This window comes from Pseudorasbora parva, chromosome 8 (assembly GCF_024679245.1).
Source record: "Pseudorasbora parva isolate DD20220531a chromosome 8, ASM2467924v1, whole genome shotgun sequence".
NCBI lineage: Eukaryota > Metazoa > Chordata > Actinopteri > Cypriniformes > Gobionidae > Pseudorasbora > Pseudorasbora parva.
This window is the reverse complement of record NC_090179.1, coordinates 17,280,850-17,300,001: the sequence shown is the minus strand read 5'-3', so window position 1 is coordinate 17,300,001 and position 19,152 is coordinate 17,280,850. Positions and strand designations below refer to the sequence as shown.

At 41.8% G+C, this 19,152-nt stretch overlaps 1 protein-coding gene across 1 annotated transcript; it reads right to left on the bottom strand.

Moving 5' to 3' along the window:
- Positions 1–2,117: 2,117 nt before the first annotated feature.
- Positions 2,118–17,277, bottom strand: chrna10a (cholinergic receptor, nicotinic, alpha 10a). The gene is made up of 5 exons (XM_067451621.1): positions 17,217–17,277; positions 9,849–9,994; positions 9,218–9,372; positions 6,992–7,524; positions 2,118–2,830 (listed from the first exon to the last, which is right to left on the bottom strand). Exons 1-5 carry the CDS (start codon positions 17,275–17,277, stop codon positions 2,118–2,120), a joined length of 1,608 nt encoding a protein of 535 aa, XP_067307722.1.
- Positions 17,278–19,152: the final 1,875 nt, after the last annotated feature.

Sequence of the window (19,152 nt, the reverse complement as noted above, 5' to 3'; positions counted from 1 at the left end):
AATTCAAAAAGTTGTTGGCAAAAAGTACCCAACCTAAAGTGATTACCTAATAATTCTAGCGAGTTTCTGAAATGCTCATTTGATGGACGCTTTACTATCACTTAAGGCCACGGGAGAGCATTTATGAATGGGATGTGACAGTAACTAAATGGCGGATGTAGTATGTCTGAATTTCCTTCACATTCATACTACATAGAACATACTTTTTTAAAGGTTTCAAAGTATGTTAAAATTCAAATGTATAACTGTGTTTTTAGTTCCTGCTTCCTTGGTTGTCATGGTTTATACATTTACATTTAATCATTTAGCAGACGCTTTTATCCAAAGCGACTTACAAAAAAGGGGAGAGCAATAGAAGCAACGAAACAGACAAGGCCAACAACCTGTAAGAGCTGTAAGAAATCTCAATTAATAAGCACAGTACACAAGTGTTTTTTATTTTTTATTTTTCTTTATTTTATAGCCATCTACAATAGCCATCTTCAATAGCCACCTACAACAAAAACTCACGTACGCAAAATACAGAACACTGGATTTTGATAGCGATGATAACAACCCATTCGGACTAAGGCTGTTGCCCCAACTGTTGTCTTTAATGCAGATTCAGTGGCCCAATGGGTTAGTTTTGTATGGCATTCTAGCTAAACGCGCAGCAATAGCCATCTACAACAAAAACTCACGTACGCAAAATACAGTACACCGGATTATGATAGCTATGATAACTATGTAACATACCCACCTGAAGGCACAAATCCGGATGAGAGACGTAGATATGATCCAGGAGTGTGCGCTTTTTGGTCATTGCTGTGGTGATCAGTAAGTGCTATTCTATATTGGTCAAGTGCAATTGGAAAAGATGTGTCTTAAGATGTTTTTTAAAAATGGCTACAGACTCGGCAGCATGAATTGAGATCGGCAGGTCATTCCACCAGGTGGGAACGGTCCAGGAAAATGTCCGTGAGAGCGATTTCATGCCTCTTTGGGATGGAACCACGAGGGGCCGCTCGCTCGCAGAACGCAAGCTTCTGGAGGGTGTGTAAGTCTGAACAAGCTTTATAAGTATGTTCTCATTTGTTTCCTTGGTTACTGATTATGTTCCTCACCTGTCTAATTAAGTTTATCAATATAGCATTTGTTCCTAAGTTTGTTCTGTTCACTGTTGGTATTGTCCATGTTGCGTTTCTGGCACCTTTAGAATTATCTTGTTTAATAAAGTAAACTGCTGCAGAAAGTTTCTCATCTCTACTCTTCTCTGATAAAACATAACATCCTGCATTATAATTCTTCAAATGAAAGACATCCACAGGCCCAAAATGAGATCCACGGCTTGTTCTGTAGTGGTTAAGTTCAGATGTGTGTGCAAAAGATAAAAGGAAGATTAATTTCTGGGAGAGTGTGGAGAAAAAAAATACAACGCTCAACAAAGCACCAGAACATCTGTCATTGTTTTTTAATGCTTCTCTGAGGAGAGGATACACTGTAAAAAAAAAAAAAAAAATGGAAAATTTACTGGTAATTCAGTAAAACCCTTAAAACACAAACTAATGCAATGTGCAATTCAAAATACAGGTAAAAACCTGTAAACAAAAATTCCTTCATATTTATACAGTACATTGTGCCCTATTTTTACAGACTTTTTTACAGTGCCGGTTTTGGTTAGATTTTGGTAATGTAGAACTTAAACATTTAATGATCATGTATGCATGTAAACAAACAATTGTTAGCCAATCACAAATAATTCAGGCTAAATGGCTTTATCATAATGTATATTAAACAGCTCTCAGGAATACTTGATTCTGATTGGTCAATTGTAGTATTCTGTGCTCAAGCATTTTTCATATTGACTTCTACACTACAAAAATTACTGTTGACCCTTGCAATCGCTTTCCCACATAGCTGTGCTTGTTTTAACATTTTGTGTTAATATATGGACTCTCTCAAATAAAATAAATGAAAAAAAATGAAATGGTAACATGAAATATACACTGGCGGTCAAAAGTTTGGAACAATGACCAGAATTATTTTATCTGGTATCATTATTGCCAAATATTTCCATTTTGATCATTCTTTGTTTTGCAATATCTTGTGTCCTTATTTCAGTCACTGACACTTCTGTGTCATATGGCTTTCCCCATTATGAGCAGGCTCATGAAGAAAACCATAATGAAAAACATCCACATGAAGAATCGGTCCAGAACTTTGGCAACCTTTTTCCACTCCCCCGTTCTTCTCGCCGTAGCTCTCTGATCACGGTAACAGTTTGCGACATACTCAACATTCCTTATGAGATGCTGCTGCTCACACTTGCACTGCGATTTGAGCCCGCCATCATGGACTCTGCATCCATCCTCTCCTTCCCCTCCTCTTCCTGTGGCTTTCCCCGCCTCTGCCGCCCCCTCGCCGCAATCCATGCTCATGAACATTCCTTCCTTCCACACGCCGTAGCGGCAGGTTGGGTGTTTCCCCAGCGAGCACGCGGGGCTCATGATCTGAGACATGCTTTCTGTGTCATCTGTGAATTTTGGAGATGTGGCATCTTGACCTCGCTCAAATTTGAACACAAAGTCGTCTTTCCCAGCTTGCCCATTCATGTTGGATTTGTAGTCGGGTGGCTTCTGCGGTTCAGGGTCTGGTGTCTCTGGCAGTGGCGTCATGCAGTTCTCACCGACTTCGTAGACAAAGCAAATCCTGGCCAGATATTGCAGGATGTATTTCTTGGCCCAGTCTGGGACAGGTTTGGCCTCAGGGCCACAGTGATGTATGTTCATAATAAAGATGGTGAGAGCAGTGGATGCAGTGATCATGGTCATCGTGGCTATGTAATACTTTCCTGTAGAATGTAAGAAAAGTTTGAGAAACGTTTAGTGTCAACGATATTGCCATTACATTAGTATATATACAATACTAATGCAATACTAGAAAGTGCAGTTAAGGCATGACCATTGGACAGTGAAATGTTCATTGGATAAGCACGGTCAGACAAAAACAGGTGGCGAAGAAAAGACACATTAACTTCAAAAGAATTAAGAACTCAGATGACGAATTAAGTGTGAAACCATCAGGAACTCTTTAATCTCCAGGGCCACCCTTTTCCAGAGCAGAAACCTACCTGGAGTCTCCAGAAGTGCAAGGTGTCAGGATCTCAGAGACTTAAAAGGTTAGTTCACCCAAAAATGAAATTGATGTCATTAATGACTCACCCTAATGTTGTTCCACACCCGTAAGACCTCCGTTCATCTTCGGAACACAGTTTAAGATATTTTATATTTAGTCTGAGAGATTTTCTGTTCCTTCAATGAAAGTGTATGCACACTATACTGTCCATGTCCAGAAAGGGAATAAAACATCATCAAAGTTGTCAATATCTGACATCAATTAGTTAATTAGAATCTCTTGAAGCATCGAAAATACATTTTGGTCCAAAAATAACAAAAAATACAACTTTATTCAGCATTGTCTTCTCTTTCTGATTTGTTTTCAAGCCTCAAATAAAGATTCAAAAGGTTATGAATCAGCGGATTGAGTCATGATTCGGATCACCAATGTCACATGATTTCAGCAGATTTTCAGTCAAATGATGAACTGATGTCACATATGGACTACTTTGATGATGTTTTTATTCCCTTTCTGGACATGGACAGTATAGTGTGCATTCACTTTCATTGAAGGAACAGAAAAGCTCTCGTACTAAATATAAAATATCTTAAACTGTGTCTGAAGATGAACGGAGGTTTTACGGGTGTGGAACGACATTAGGGAAAGTCATTAATGACATAAATTTCATTTTTGGGTGAACTAACCCTTTAATAAGAATCACAATCTAAAGTGTTGTAAAATAGTAGTGTTGTGAATACAGAAGACTGTTATTGTATAGGCTTTATAGACAGATAAAGGACCAGCACCAAATCCTCAATGTACCACTGTTTAAAGGTGTCATGAACTGGCTTTTTGTATTTTTTATACTGTTGTCTGAGGTCGACTTATGACGTTCCGTGATTTTTACATTCAAAAACATCATAACTAATAAGTAATATGCTATTTTATACACTGGTTTGAGGCTCTTTTTCCAAAATGCTGAGTTTTGATGGGCATGCCACACTGGAGACTTGGAAGTAAACGCCCATGGCTAGGATTGGATAAAATGTGCATAATTAATAAGCTTCTGCATGAAGTTCACATGAGGGAGGGATTGTTTTGAAAGCGGTCAGAATAATTCTCTGTAGGGGCTCAGTCTCAAAATGTTTTTATCAGTTTTTTTTTTTTTTTTTGTGTTACTTGGCCCGCCTGATCGGTGGATATAAGCGCAAACCACACACACGAGTTCTCTTCAAACACAACGGAGATCAAGAAATGAATGTTATTTCATTATTTAAAGGGGTGGTTCTGTGTTTTTTTTTTTTTTGTGTGTTTATGGGGCGCAGTATAACATGTCTTAATACTTCTTTTTTTTAAACACAGTATTTTCCTTATATTTGACCCTTTTCCTTATATCACTGTCCTCTGAACGGCTCGTTTGTTTACTGCTTCTATGAAGCCCATCCCTCCAAAAAACGCAATGGTCTTAGATTGGTTAGATGGCCAAATGTAGTTTTATGTATTTTTATTGGCCGAATTGCCAAGAACAGGTTGTCCGGAAACACCACGCCCCTTACCATTACGGCCATTAGGCTTTGTGAGCCCTTGGACTCTGATCCCGAATTGCAATGAACAAACAAATAAGGGATTCTCCAGCCTGTGACAGCGTGCTGGTATGTTCTATTAGACACGTCATGTACACATAATAAATACGATCTGTAACAATGCAATACGATCACATATAAAAAGACATTTTACTCACATAAGTGTGTTGCACCATTCCTGTCGGAGCCAATATAAAAGGCACATCATTGTGTTTTAATCTCAATATGTCTGCAAATCCAGTGTCCACCTGTGTCGTGTTTACAAACGATTATCTTGTTAGATTATTAAATGATTATTGATTATCTTCTGCATGTTTATTGCTCGTTTAGCTCCACGAGTCAGTGGGCGGGGCTACAGAAGCAGGTGTACACATTATCTATTATAGAGGCGGTGTTTCCCCCTTCTAATACATCATTGATTTGAGAGCCTGGTGTCTATAAAAGCTTTTCTTTTACTAACAAGGAAGTTTTCAGCTCTGAAACTTACAGGATGTTCTTATATTACCGTGACCTTTTATGTATCAAAAGTTCAAGGGAAAGTTGATTTCCTAAAGGGATCCCATGGTGTTGAGACTTGTATGGCTTAATATAACATAAATTATGTCTCTTACTGAATTATGTGGTAGAAAACCCATGAAAGATCTACGTTATTTAAAAAATCGATTTTATATTTGGACCATGGGCGGCGCCATTTTGTTTGCGTTCTAGGTTGATGACGTAGAATGGTTGAACTCCTCAATCGGCTGGCGTTACCCGTAGCTATTTTTACCACAACGCAACTCGAAAATTGTTTCAGAGTTAAACAAAACCAATGAATTGCTTTGTAATTGTACTTAAAACACACTCAAACATACATGTGCACACAAACTCACCTACACAAGTCACAAACAGATCGGCGGGCGCGCACACACACCTGACAGACTGCTGTCTCAATCGCATGCATCATCACCAAAACATCCTGCCTCTCTTCCTCACGTTACTTTATTCCATCGTCCTACCTAGATATTTCCCTCTGCTGGTCACATTAGGCATTACAGTTAATCTACTATCAACAGTCTATCTAGGATATCAACACAGGGAATAGATTGAGGGTTATGTATGCGCGCACGCAGTGCGTGCGTGTGTGTATGTGTGTGTGTGTGTTCGCGCCGATCTGTTGGGGTGTGTGTGTGTTCGCGCCGATCTGTTGGTGTGTGTGTGTGTGTGTGTGTGTGTGTGTGTGTGTGTGTGTGTGTGTGTGTGTGTGTGTGTGTTTTTGCGCCGATCTGTTGGGGTGTGTGAGTCTGTGTGAGAGAGAGAGTTTGTGTGCACATGTATGATTGAGTGCGTGAAGTCGGACAGCTGTTTGTAAATCGGCTTTACGTGAGACTGAATGACTGCACTCGAACATGTCCACTATGGTGTCGGACAACACTACAAATGGCCGTCCCTTCAAATAATGCCCTATTTAAGGGTATAGGGGGTCGATTTCAGATTCAGCCCCTGTCGTGGAGACTGAGCAGCCCAACATCTCGATTGAAACAGAGCCTGTCGTGTGCGCGCCCGCCGATCTGTTTGTGACTTGTGTAGGTGAGTTTGTGTGCACATGTATGTTTGAGTGTGTTTTAAGTACAATTACAAAGGAATTCATTGGTTTTGTTTAACTCTGAAACAATTTTCGAGTTGCGTTGTGGTAAAAATAGCTACGGGTAACGCCAGCTGATTGAGGAGTTCAACCATTCTACGTCATCAACCTAGAACGCAAACAAAATGGCGCCGCCCATGGTCCAAATATAAAATCGATTTTTAAAATAACGTAGATCTTTCATGGGTTTTCTACTACATAATTCAGTAAGAGGCATCATTTATGTTATATTAAGCCATACAAGTCTCAACACCAGGGGATCCCTTTAAATTATCACCCCTTTAAAGAATTAATCTTCCAGAATCTGGCAGTAAGTTTTGGGAGTTCATTTTTAGTCCATCTCATATCCTGAAGTTGAATCAAAAATGAACTCTCAAAACTTACCAGATTCTGGAAGGGGAATTCTTCAAATAGTGGTACAAGAGGATACTTTATCTATCATTTATTTACCATCCTTTTAGAATATAATTAACCACATTTTCTGACACTAAATATTTGGCTGAAAAATTACACTTTAACTAAATATTTAGAAAAAAATACCTAAAAAGATGCACAGTCTGAATTTTGAATAGCATACTACATTTCTGCCATACTGATTTACACTGGCTTTTTACCCATTTCACATTCAAACTTTGTATTTACACAAGCTCTAACCATATCTATAACTTTTCAAGCAGTTGTGATTCACCTATAAGAGGTACATTCTCCGAGGGAGGCATGATCTCGGCCACCAGCAGCTGAAACACGGTGAGCGCCAGCATCACGGTAACCCCCAGTGACACTTTCTCCCCAGAGTCTGCAGGCAGATAGAAGCCCAGTGGAGCCAAGAATGAGATCATCACGCAGGGAATGAGCAAGTTGAAGATGTAAAACGATGCCCTTCTCTTCAGTTTCAGAGTGTATGTCACGTCCGGATAAGGGTCTGCACAGCAGCCATACAGAATGATGTTCTTCTTGGCCGGCATTCCCAGCACCTCCCATTCCACGTTGTCGACCAAGTCGGCGAGATCCGCGCTCTCCATGGCGTTCAAAATGTCAAGCTGGTTGCCGTTGTAGGTCCAAGACCCGTAGGTGAGTCGGCACTGCTGGGCGTCAAAGGGGAAGAATGAGACATCCACTTTACAGGAGCTTTTGGTGATGGCTGGAGCATCCCACATGATTTGGCCATCGTGGCGTATCACCACATTGGTGTCCATAGTGCTGGTGAAGTGATCATCAGCGCTAAAAGAAACAGAATATGCTACCGGATTAAACAGTAGAGTAATTGGGGTCATTATACAATGGGTATTAAAAAGGGCTTTTCACACTTCAAATAGTTAACCCCAGTTTAAACCCTGAGTAAACATAATCCTCGGTTATATTGCTTCAAGTTTTGCATTGCTCATAATTTAGCCAGGGTTAACTATTAATCCTGGGTATTTAAAAACTGATGCTTCACACTGCACATTCCTAAACCCTAGCTTAATGTTCTTATTTGCATAATTGCAGCATCAGTTTCACTGATTGGACGAATGAAGCATTGATCTAGCATTTCCATCCTCATCTTATATCATCCTAAATACACCGTTCAGACTATAATATGAAAGCTTGTTTCCATCACAGAATAAAAAATTAAAAAGGTAATTGCAACTTTATCTCACAATTCTGACTTTTTTTGTCAGAATTTCATGATATAAAGTCGCAATTGCAAGTTTGTACCTCGCAATTCAGATTTTTTTCTCACAATTATGAGTTTGTAATGTTATAAAGTCAGAATTGCATGATATAAACACAATTGTGAGGAAAAAAGTCAGAATTGTGAGATATAAACAACAACATATAAACAATTCTTTTTTTTCTCTCAGAATTGGACTTTATAACCTGCAATTCTGACTTTATATCACACAATTGCAAGTTTATATCTCACAATTCTTGTAAAGTAAATTTCTCATAAAGTTAAGAATGAGACATTCTCTTCTCTCCGGTTATCGTGTTTTCTGTCACCATTTGATATTTTCCCCCTCAACCACTTTCAAAGAAAAACTAGGAAAAAATATAATACTTAGCCTGGTTGCACAAATGCACTAATACATATTTAGTCTTTTCAGGTAGTATATCAACTTCCATTTTAATTTGTCTTTTTTTCCCAGTCTTACGTGCAAAATTGCTCCATAATTATCATATTTTAGGGGGTTCATCTATCTTTGAGTCAGTTCTCAAGCTTTCCCCCCCAAATGGATTCTGACCTGGCTATTTTAAAACCTTCTTCTTCTGAAGCCAGACAGATTTGTGTACGGGGTTCTTATCATGAAAAAATAATAATGATATCAATAATAATCCCACTCATCTCCAGATTTTAATGGTTCTTTCCAAAGAACATTACTTGGATTCATTTTACATATCAAAAAGCTGCAATTTTGACATGGGTGTGTTGTTAGGTTTTCTCTAATAGGGCAAATAAAAGTGGTCATGGAAGAATCTGAAGGCACAAGATTAGAGTAATTTCTGTGTTTTATGTTTTTTTTCTTCATAACATGTTAAAAATGTCTATGTTTATTCATATTACAAAATAAACTCTTTCATATAATTACAATGAATAAGGACCGGAGCTTAAAAAAGAATGCAAAGCATCATTATAGTGGTTCATACAACTCGTGCACTATAAGTCATTTAAACACTGTCAGAAAAAAAAGCTACATTGCTGTCACTGGGGCTGTACCCTAAGGTACAAAACCATACTACATTTTTTTCTTCTTCTTTCAAATAGGAATAAATGAATGGCCTGTCCATATAACTTAGAGCCATAAAAAACAGAAACATGATTCCCTGAACACTTAATCATAAACGCACGTATTTAGTGTTCAGCTTGTGCCTCCATGTGGGGAAAGAAGGAAGAGTAAATAAAAAAGACAAACCCGATACCAATCCGACCTACTTGTTATATAGGACTATATCAGGTCTCCATACATAACTACCAGGTATACGGATGGTATCAAGCCCATCATAGCTATCCTTTTTCCAAGTGAGATACTTGTCAACCCACACCTGCCGTATCCACAAATACGCCGTCAGAATCTGGTTACGCTCATCCTGGAACACAAGCATATCACTCATGCAGCGATTTTAGTCCAGTAAAACATTATCAATTATTCAAAATGCTATTTCTTGCCGTAGAGAAAAAAAAACATCCTTAAAACTGAATAATGTATTTCAAAGTCAATAAAATTCCCTAAAGCTTTTTTTTTGGCCATATCTCAACTGAATGGCAGGTATCCTTACAGTAGATCTTATTCAAAATCTTCACTTTACCAGGTGATTTAATTAGCATCCAACAAATTGGCTACTAAACTTACTTATTTTTTTAATATTGCAATATATTTTAATATATAAATAAGCTGTATATGGCCAAGCCAATGGTATTCTAAATATCATGTAAAATATATTGTGGCATAACTCCTCGATTTCCTTACTAAATTACATTCAGGATGCTTCCAACTCCTCTTTGCAGTGTCCTTTTTTGAGCTAATTTTCTGGCACACTGTGGTTATGTGAGGGAGGCAGATTACCATGTCAATGATTTGAGAGAGGGTGATCTGAAGTGTGACATTAAGGATGTCTCTTGTGTCCTCCACTGGCCTCAGTGCACTTGTGTAGTTGCTAAATAAATCATTAAGCAGTTTCTGGGCGTATATCCCACTGGCACCCCAGCAAACTGTAAAGAAAGAAAGAAAGAAAGAAAGAAAGAAAGAAAGAAAGAAAGAAAGAAAGAAAGAAAGAAAGAAAGAAAGAAAGAAAGAAAGAAAGAAAGAAAGAAAGAAAGAAAGAAAGAAAGAAAGAAAGAAATACATTTGTTTTGACAGATTCAGTGATAACATATAGGCCACCACCTGTCAAAAGTTTGAAATCATTAAGATTTGGTTAATGTTTTTGAAATAAATCTCTTATTCTCAGTAAGGCTGCATATTTCTTTGATCAAAAATACAAAGCAGTAACATTGTGAAATAGTTTTACAATTTCAAAAGAACTGTTTACTATTTTAATATATTTTAAAATGTAATTTATTCCTGTAATGGCAAACCTGAATACATTTGTTAAACAAGGATGCATTGATCAAATGTAACAGTAAAGACATTTACAGAAAATATGTATATTTCAAATAAACGCTCATGTTTTGAACTTTCGATTCATCAAAAAATCATAGAAAAAAGTAATTTCCCTATCTCGAGGGAACTTCGAGCTGCGTCGAAACGCTAGGGGACGCCTCTGCGTGCCATGTCATGAAGCACTTGTGTAATCAGTCCAATAGCGGGACGATACATCACGGGCGGGTGACGTCATCGACCAGGAAGCTATAAAGCATGCCCGGACCAAACAGTCACTAGCTTCTGTGTCTTCACAAGCGCTCTGTGTGAATTGTATGTCCATTTATTGTGTGTGTGTTCAAAAAAGAAAGAAAGAAAGAAATATGGCAAGTCAGTATAGGTGTTGTGTTCCTCCCTGTGGGGATACACACGTCCTAATGTGTGATGTGTTTGGGGCTCGAGCATGCCCAGTCAGCTCTCGAGGGGGTCGGCTGCGAGCATTGCGAGAGACTCCCAATGCGCATATTAAGATCACGCCGGGCACTCTTCGAGGAGAGTGCTTTGGCTCGCGGTCCTCAGGGCTCGGGTCCCGCTGTTGCCGAGGCGCAGCGAAGGCTCGCGTCCTGGGGATCGCATGATCTAGTGGCGGGGTTAGAGACGGGTGATCCCCTATCTCTGCCTTTACCCGCTGGATCTCATGCCTCAGTTAGCGAGCTGGAAGCACGCTCTGCGGTTTTCTTCCGCTCGTGCTGAGGCACAAGCGCAGCAGCACTCCAGCTCCGAGGAACTGGATGTTGTTAGCGCTGATGATGATCTGCCAAAAGAAAACGACACACACACACTCATAAAAAGAGGTGCTATTGGTGTAACTCGCGCTGTGTCCAGGTTAAGTTTAGACTGGCCGGCCGAGTGTCAAGAAGTTCGCCAAAAAATAAATAAATATATAAATAAAATAAGAAAGAGAAAGAACAATATAATGGCGAGCAGACAGTATGTTTGAGATTACGACGGGCTGAATCTAGTGGCTCGGATCTCGCGTTTGCCGAGGCAGCGTGTAGATCACGGGTCTACAATATAGATTCTATGACTCGATCGCGGATCTCGCGCTTGCCGAGGCAGCGTGTAGATTACGGGGTTGAGTTTAGTGGCTCAGATCGCGTGTTTGCCGAGGCATCGCGTAGATTATGGGTCTGCATCTATCATTCAGAAAGGGCGACGATGTCTCGCGGGGAAGAGACGCTTGCGAGCTATCTCTCCCCCGAGTCCACATCGTCACACAGTCCCACAGCTGCCCACAACAAGCCGGTAAAAAAAAAAAAAAAAAAGTCGGCTTTGGGGGTAGGGCATATTTGGCAGCAGATCAGGCGGCCGCCGGTTTGTATACGGCGGTTGCCCTGCAAGCATATAAAACAAGCAGACCTGCTGGGGGATATTGATATTGAGATGTGAAATATAAAAATATATATAATAAATAAATAAATAAATCAAAATGTCCCTCTGGGGCTGTCGGGCGGGGCAGCCTCAGCCGAGTACATCCTTTCTCAAACCTACACCGAGCAAAACAAAGAGAGAGCGTGGCCGCTCGGGGCCCCCCCCCGCAGAGAGATCGGGGATCCGGGCGACGCGCTCAGCCGGGACCTTCCCGTGGTAGGGCGGATCTGAGGGCCGTCCTTACTGCTAGGAAGGCCTCGGCTAAGAAGTCCTGACGTCAGAGGCGCAGGACTTCCGATGGCAGTCCCCTCCGGGAGAGTGCGGCTCGCCGAGGCGCCCGCTCGTTCCCGGTGCCATCGGGGGGGCCGGTCTGCCAACCCTGCCACCGTTGGTGCTTCAGGGCGCGGCGGTCCCCGGCGAACATATATCTCCTTGTCCGCCCGGAAACGTAGCGGCTTGGGGATGTTCGCGCCCTCTCGTGAGGGCCCCGGGGCGGTCAGTTCGGTTGCTACCTGCCGGTTATCCGTTACAGGACACCGGGCTGACCACCCAGGAAAATCCAGAGACCAGCCTCGAGAGGCTGGTTCCCTTAGTAGATTTTCTGGCAGCGTGGAAACTTCTGCCGAATATCTCAGAATGGGTCCTGCTCACATTATAAAAAGGGTTCGGGTCACACCCACCCGTGTTCAGCAGGGTTACTCCTACGGTAGTAACCCCCGAGCAGCCTCTGGTCATGGAACGAGAGGTACAGACTCTTCTGCGAAAAGAGGCTATACACGGGTCCCTCCCCTCTGCAGAGAGTCGGGCTTTTACAGCCGGTACTTCATAGTTCCAAAGAAGGATGGAGGGTTAAGGCCTATTTTTAGATCTGCATCAGCTAAACAAAATGCTCACGATAAAACAGATCGTGTGTCACGTCAGGTCCGAGGACTGGTGTGTCACAATAGACCTAAAAAAAAAAAAAAATGTATACTTCCACATCTCCATCCTTCCGCAGCACAGACAGGTCTTCAGGTTTGCTTTCGGGGGCGAAGCTTACCAGTATTGAGTGCTGCCATTCGGCCTAGCTTAATCACCCCACACTTTCACCAAGTGCGTGAATGCAGCTCTGGCTCAGGTGCGACTCCAGGGCATTCGCGTGCTCAACTATATCGACGATTGGCTGGTGTTAGCATAGTCGAAACAGTGGGCGTTCAGCATCGAGATGCTGTTCTCGCCCATATGAGAGTGTTGGGGCTAAGGTTGAATGGAAAGAAATGTGTGATGGCACCTATAAGCTGCTACTTTTCTGGTGGTAGTCTGGGACATGAAAATAATGTCGGCTCGGTTATCCCCTCCCAGGATAAAAACGATCCTGGATACCGTGAACCAGATAAAGCTAGGTCAGTCACTCACTGTGAAACACTTTCAGAGAGTGTTAGGGCTGATGACAGCAGCGTCCAACGGGGTACCTTTTGGCCTGCGGTACATGAGACCCTTACAGTGGTGGCTCAGGACCAAGGGGTTCTCCCTGAGGGGAAACCCTTTTTCGCTTGATCAAGGTCACGCGGCGCTGCCTACGTGCCTTAGTGAAGTGAAAAGATCCTTGGTTCCTGTCCCAAGGTCCAGTTCTGGGGGTTCCTTGTCGTCGCGTAACGCTAACGACGGATGCCTCCCTAACTGGCTGGGGAGCGGTCATGGGTGGCCGCTTGGCCCAAGGTCTGAGCGGCCGTCAGCTCTCCTGGCACATAAACCAGCTGGAGCTGATGGCTGTGTTTCAATCATATAAAATCAAACACTTCCTCTCAGACCTGCGGGGCCGCCATGTGTTAGTTCGGTCAGACAACACTTCGGTGGTCTCGTATATAAATCACCAGGGGGGGTTGAGATCGCGTCGGGTGTGGAAGCTGACGCATCATATGCTAACATGGGCCCAAGGCAGGATGCTCTTGCTCAGGGCGATGTACATCCCGGGGGTCCTGAATGTAGCGGCAGACTCCCTGTCGAGGCAGGGAGTGATGCCGGGAGAATGGAGACTCCACCCGAGGTGGTGGAGGAGCTGTGGATCCGCTTTGGGCGAGCCCAGGTGGATCTGTTTGCGTCTCGAGAGACGACACACTGTCCAGCATATTTCTCCCTCACGCAATGGTACAGACGTGGCCGAGGCTGCGTCTGTACGCCTTCCCCCCTCTGGCATTGCTCCCAGGAGTGCTGGAGAGCGTCCGCCGGGACGGGGTTCAGCTTTTATTGGTAGCCCCGCTCTGGCCGGGCCAAGTATGGCTCGCCGACATTATGTCTCTCCTAGAAGGTCCTCCCTGGAAAATCCCAGTCAGGAGAGATCTTCTTTCGCAGGCCGGGGGGGTCAGTACTGCACCCGCGCCCGGAACTGTGGAAACGGTGGGCTTGGCCCCTGAGGGGGTCCAGTTCATAAACACGGGTCTATCTACTGAGGTGATAGAGACCATGTTGCACTCCAGAGCACCATCCACAAGGAGACTTTACGCACTCAAATGGAGAGTTTTTGTCGCCTGGTGTACGCACCAGGCTTTGGACCCTGTTAACTGCCCGTTCGGTTCAGTTCTTGAGTTCCTACAAGAAAAATTCTCTGCAGGGTTATCTCCGTCAACACTGAAAGTATATGTGTCGGCGATATCTGCTTATCATATTCCATTAGATAATGCATCATGGGGGAAACACCCTTGGGTCATGCGTTTCCTTCGTGGTACTTTGAGGCACAGACCTGCGGCACGCTCGAGGGTGCCTACTTAGGCAGTGGCACCCTCTTGTCTGGAGTTTGCACCAGGAATGGTAAAAGCATTTCTCTTCCCGAGGGAAGGATATGCTCCCAAGGTCCCGACTAATGTGCCGGGACCAGTAATGCTGCAGGCTTTCTGTCCGCCTCCGTTCACTAGTCAAGACCAAGAGAAGCTAAATCTGCTATGTCCGGTCAGGGCCCTAGATGCATATGTCCACAGGGCTTCCCTGTGGCGAAACTCAGAACAGTTGTTTGTGTGTTTTTGGGTCCCCGAGCAAGGGAAAACCGGCTTCAAAGCAGATGCTTAGCAAGTGGATAGTCGAGGCTATTTCGCTCGCTTATGAGTCGGCCGGACATCCTTCACCAATGAGGGTCCGCGCCCACTCCACTAGGAGTATGGCTGCCTCTATGGCTCTTATTTCGGGAGTTTCATTGTCAGAGGTATGTGATGCGGCTGGGTGGTCCTCTCCGCATACATTTGTGAGGTTTTACAATCTAGATGTAGCCTCTACACCGGGGTCCCGGGTGTTTCTGGGTTGATTCACACATACAGACATTTGGGACTCTGGCGGCGTGGGTATTGAGGTCCCCTAGCGTTTCGACGCAGCTCGAAGTTCCCTCGAGATAGGGAACGTCTCAGGTTACGTATGTAACCATGGTTCCCTGAGAGGGAACGAGACGCTGCGTCGAGATGCCATACTCCCGGCATGCCTGTGATCGATTTGTTCGACTTTTCCAGAAGCTAGTGACTGTTTGGTCCGGGCATGCTTTATAGCTGACGTCACCCGCCCGTGACGTATCGTCCCGCTATTGGACTGATTACACAAGTGCTTCATGACATGGCACGCAGAGGCGTCCCCTAGCGTTTCGACGCAGCGTCTCGTTCCCTCTCAGGGAACCATGGTTACATACGTAACCTGAGACGGTTTCACCCAAAAAATATGTAAGCAACATTGTTGCATATTTTACCACTGATAATAAGAAATATTTCTTTAGCATGAAATCATCATATCAGAAGTATTTCTGATGGATTATGTGACACTGAAAAATCAGCTTTGATCCCAACAATAAATTAAATTTTATATATTTTTCACAATAGTGACTACTTTTCATGGAAAGTAAAACAATGCATTTCTTTTGTGTTAGTTTTTTTTATTTGGGCTGGGCTTGCTTGTTAATTTTTTTATTAACAAATAATTATATTTCACGTCTTTACAATAGAGGGTGCAGCTCAAACAAACCTCTCATTGCGGGAGAATAAAATGCAGAAGAAATTTAAACACTCTTACTTCAGCAATAAAAACTAAATATGAAACACAACAGTGTGTGATGTGTATCTAAAATCCTTTCCCTTTTTGGTATGGTTGAAATGTATCATCGAAGGTCAGCAACAAATACAATGGTAAAAAAAGTACATTGAATACATAACGTAAATCCGTGTAATTTAACCTATAATTATTACAGGTTTGCGTTATATTGAGTGAGATGAGTAAATGCATGTTCACATTTAGTCTAGAGCTACAATAACTGTCATGTTCACACTCATCGCATCTGCACTTGATCCTGATTTCTCTCAACATGAGGACAATAGAGCTGTCAGTCAATAAATGGAAAACTTGCCTTTCTTATTTCAAAAAGTACTCAAATATTTTGTTGTAACTTCATAGGAAATGCGTTACTTTATTAGTTACTTGGATAAAGTAGTCTGATTACCTGGTTTACTTGGAACACGTTACCCTCAAGACTGTTGGTGGCCATAAGAGTCTTTATTCAAAAAACCTAAAAATTCAAACTAAATCGGTTTTGTGCTGGCGGACAGGAATAAATCAGAGCCGCCTGTCAATCAGAGCCACATTACAGCACTTGTGTGACGGATAACACATGTCCGCATGACAGATGGCTTAATCAGGACGGGTGGAGCGAAGAGATTTCCCACTAGATTACCCATCTGCTCTATACAACAAGAGATTGAGTAAATCTGACATATATATAATTTTTTTCCACCGTTATTTTCCATGAAATATAGTTCCTGAAACATTTTTACCCCCTGTGACAACATGCCCCTGCTGGTATCTCACTATATGGAGTTACAGATGAAGACTTCAGATGCAAAAGCCTCTTAGTCCATCTGATATTAAAATTAGCATTTTTGAAAGGCTCCTATATATAGATTTCTACATACCGGTACTTCTGAATGGGCTGAGGCTGGGATTTAGTGGGTTTGAAGAGAAAGTATTTTATGAATGTGTAATATGTGCAGAGAGCATTCACTCTTCACATTTTTGACTAAGGTGGCTTTTAGAGGCTTTTGCATTGGAAGTTTTCATATATAGTGCAGTGTTACATTCCTGTGCAAGAGGAAAAGGATTATTTAAAGAGTGATGAGAATAGGATGTGGACTTTGCCAGATGAAACCAACTGCTTTGTCATTTTAATAAAGCTTTAAAAAAGAACGGATTATCATGTTGGACTGACAGTGAGTTGACAACACACAGAAATAGATGTATAAAAATCATTGGGAATCAATACATAAAATACATTGAAAATGACGCGTCAGTCATGCATGTCGCACCCTTCTGACCAAACATCAGATACTATTTTATATCAAAGATTTAAGACCTATTCAATATAGCACAAAACAATGACAACAAATGTGAACATAAACCAACAGCGTAAGAATGCATTACCTGGTGTGAACATCAGACAGAAGACAAAAAAGGTAAAACATTGCACATTTTTGACAGTCATCTTGCAATTCACTATCAGGCAAAAAAAAAAAAAAAAAAATCACAGGTGAATAGATATCCGATTCATTGAAGACCTAGTCCTGCTACAGAGGACAGCAGCTGCTGCTGTATGAAAGTCAATAAAACACAGGGGCACACTAAACCGTTTAATCCTCCAAACAGTGCACATGTGTAATCCAGGCTCTGTGCATCACTGTTTTTGATATTTGATATATATAAAATATTTATTTTTTTCATTTATTTATTTGTATACACCATCATATATACACAGATCAGGCATAACATTATGACCACTGACAGGTGAAATAAATAACACTGATAATCTCTTCATCTGTTAGTGGGTGGGATATATTGGGTAGCAAGAAAAGTTCGTGTGTTAGAAGCAGAAGAAATGGGCAAGCGTAAGGATTTGAGCAAGTTTGACAAGGGCAAAATTGTGATGACTAGACGACTGGGTCATAGAATCTCCAAAACAGTGGTGAACCATGGCGGCCAAGGCTCATTGATGCATGTGGGGAGCGAAGGCTGGCCCGTATGGACTGATGAAACAGACGGGCTACTGTAGCTCTAATTGCTCAAGAAGATAACACTGATTCTGATAGAAAGGTATCAGAATACACAGAGCATCGCAGTTTGTTGGATATGGGGCTGCATAGTCACAGATAAGTCAGGATGCCCATGCTGGCCCCTGCCCACCACTGAAAGCAGCAACAGTTAGCACGGTCTGATGAATCCCGTTTTCTTTTAAATCACGTGGATGCAAACGGCTGTGGCCTCTTTCAACAGTATAATGTGCCCTGCCACAAAGCAAACATGGTTCAGGAATGGTTTGAGGAGCACAACAAAGAGGAGCACAACTTTGATCCATGGAGGCACCACCTCGCAACAGGACTTAAAGGATCTGCTGCTAACGTCTTGGTGTCAGATACGACAGAACACCTTCAGGGGTCTAGTGGAAGCCATGCCTTGTCAGGTCAGGGCAGATTTGACAGCAAAAGGGGGACCAACACAAATTATTATCAAATCATTGCTTCACTGTCCTATAGATGAATTACTTTTGAATGCATAATTTGATGTCCGTCAGATGGCCTCACAACAGCTCACTGTTAATTTTGATTGATTTTGTGAGGGCCAGGGTTGAAAAAAAACGGCAGCTTATTATCATATAGTTTTAACAGGTTTAAATGATGTACTTTCAAACTATGTCCACTGGGTGGCAATATTTGCACATATTGGAACTGGAGAACATTGTATAACGACAGCAGAACTTGTTTCATTATCACGTCGTCTTTATGCGAGAAGGAAGAGTTTTTGTTTTTTTACTGGATCAATATATGTATGTATTGGTAAATGGTCAAATTGGAAATGGTAGCCTATTTGTACTAATTAAAAAACAAATGTCAAAACGTAATGAAAGCCACAGCAAAAGGTCCAAACAAAGACTGTGTTGTTTTGTGTTTGCTAGAGGCTGTAACACTGATTTCACTGTCAAATTCACTGGCTAGTGGTCAGGATTTAAGTGAATGAAGAGCAGTGTTTGCTCGAGGATAAAACTGTAGCAGTCTCCAATGAGTCTAGTTCATTTTACTTTCAAATCACACTGAGGCAAATGCAACACCATGTAACTCTGGGAGATGAAGGATCACATCTGCTCCAATCTCTCTCTCAAATATATGGGTAGGTGTGTGTGTGTGTGTGTGTGTATAGGCCTATACACACACACACACACACCTAAATACCTGAATATTTTATTATTATTATTATTATTATTATTATTATTATATTTTATATTTTTTAATTTATTTATGAGAAATTGCATTAATATTTTATTTTTTGTTCTTTTATTGTATTTTTCAAGCTTAAACGATTCATATCT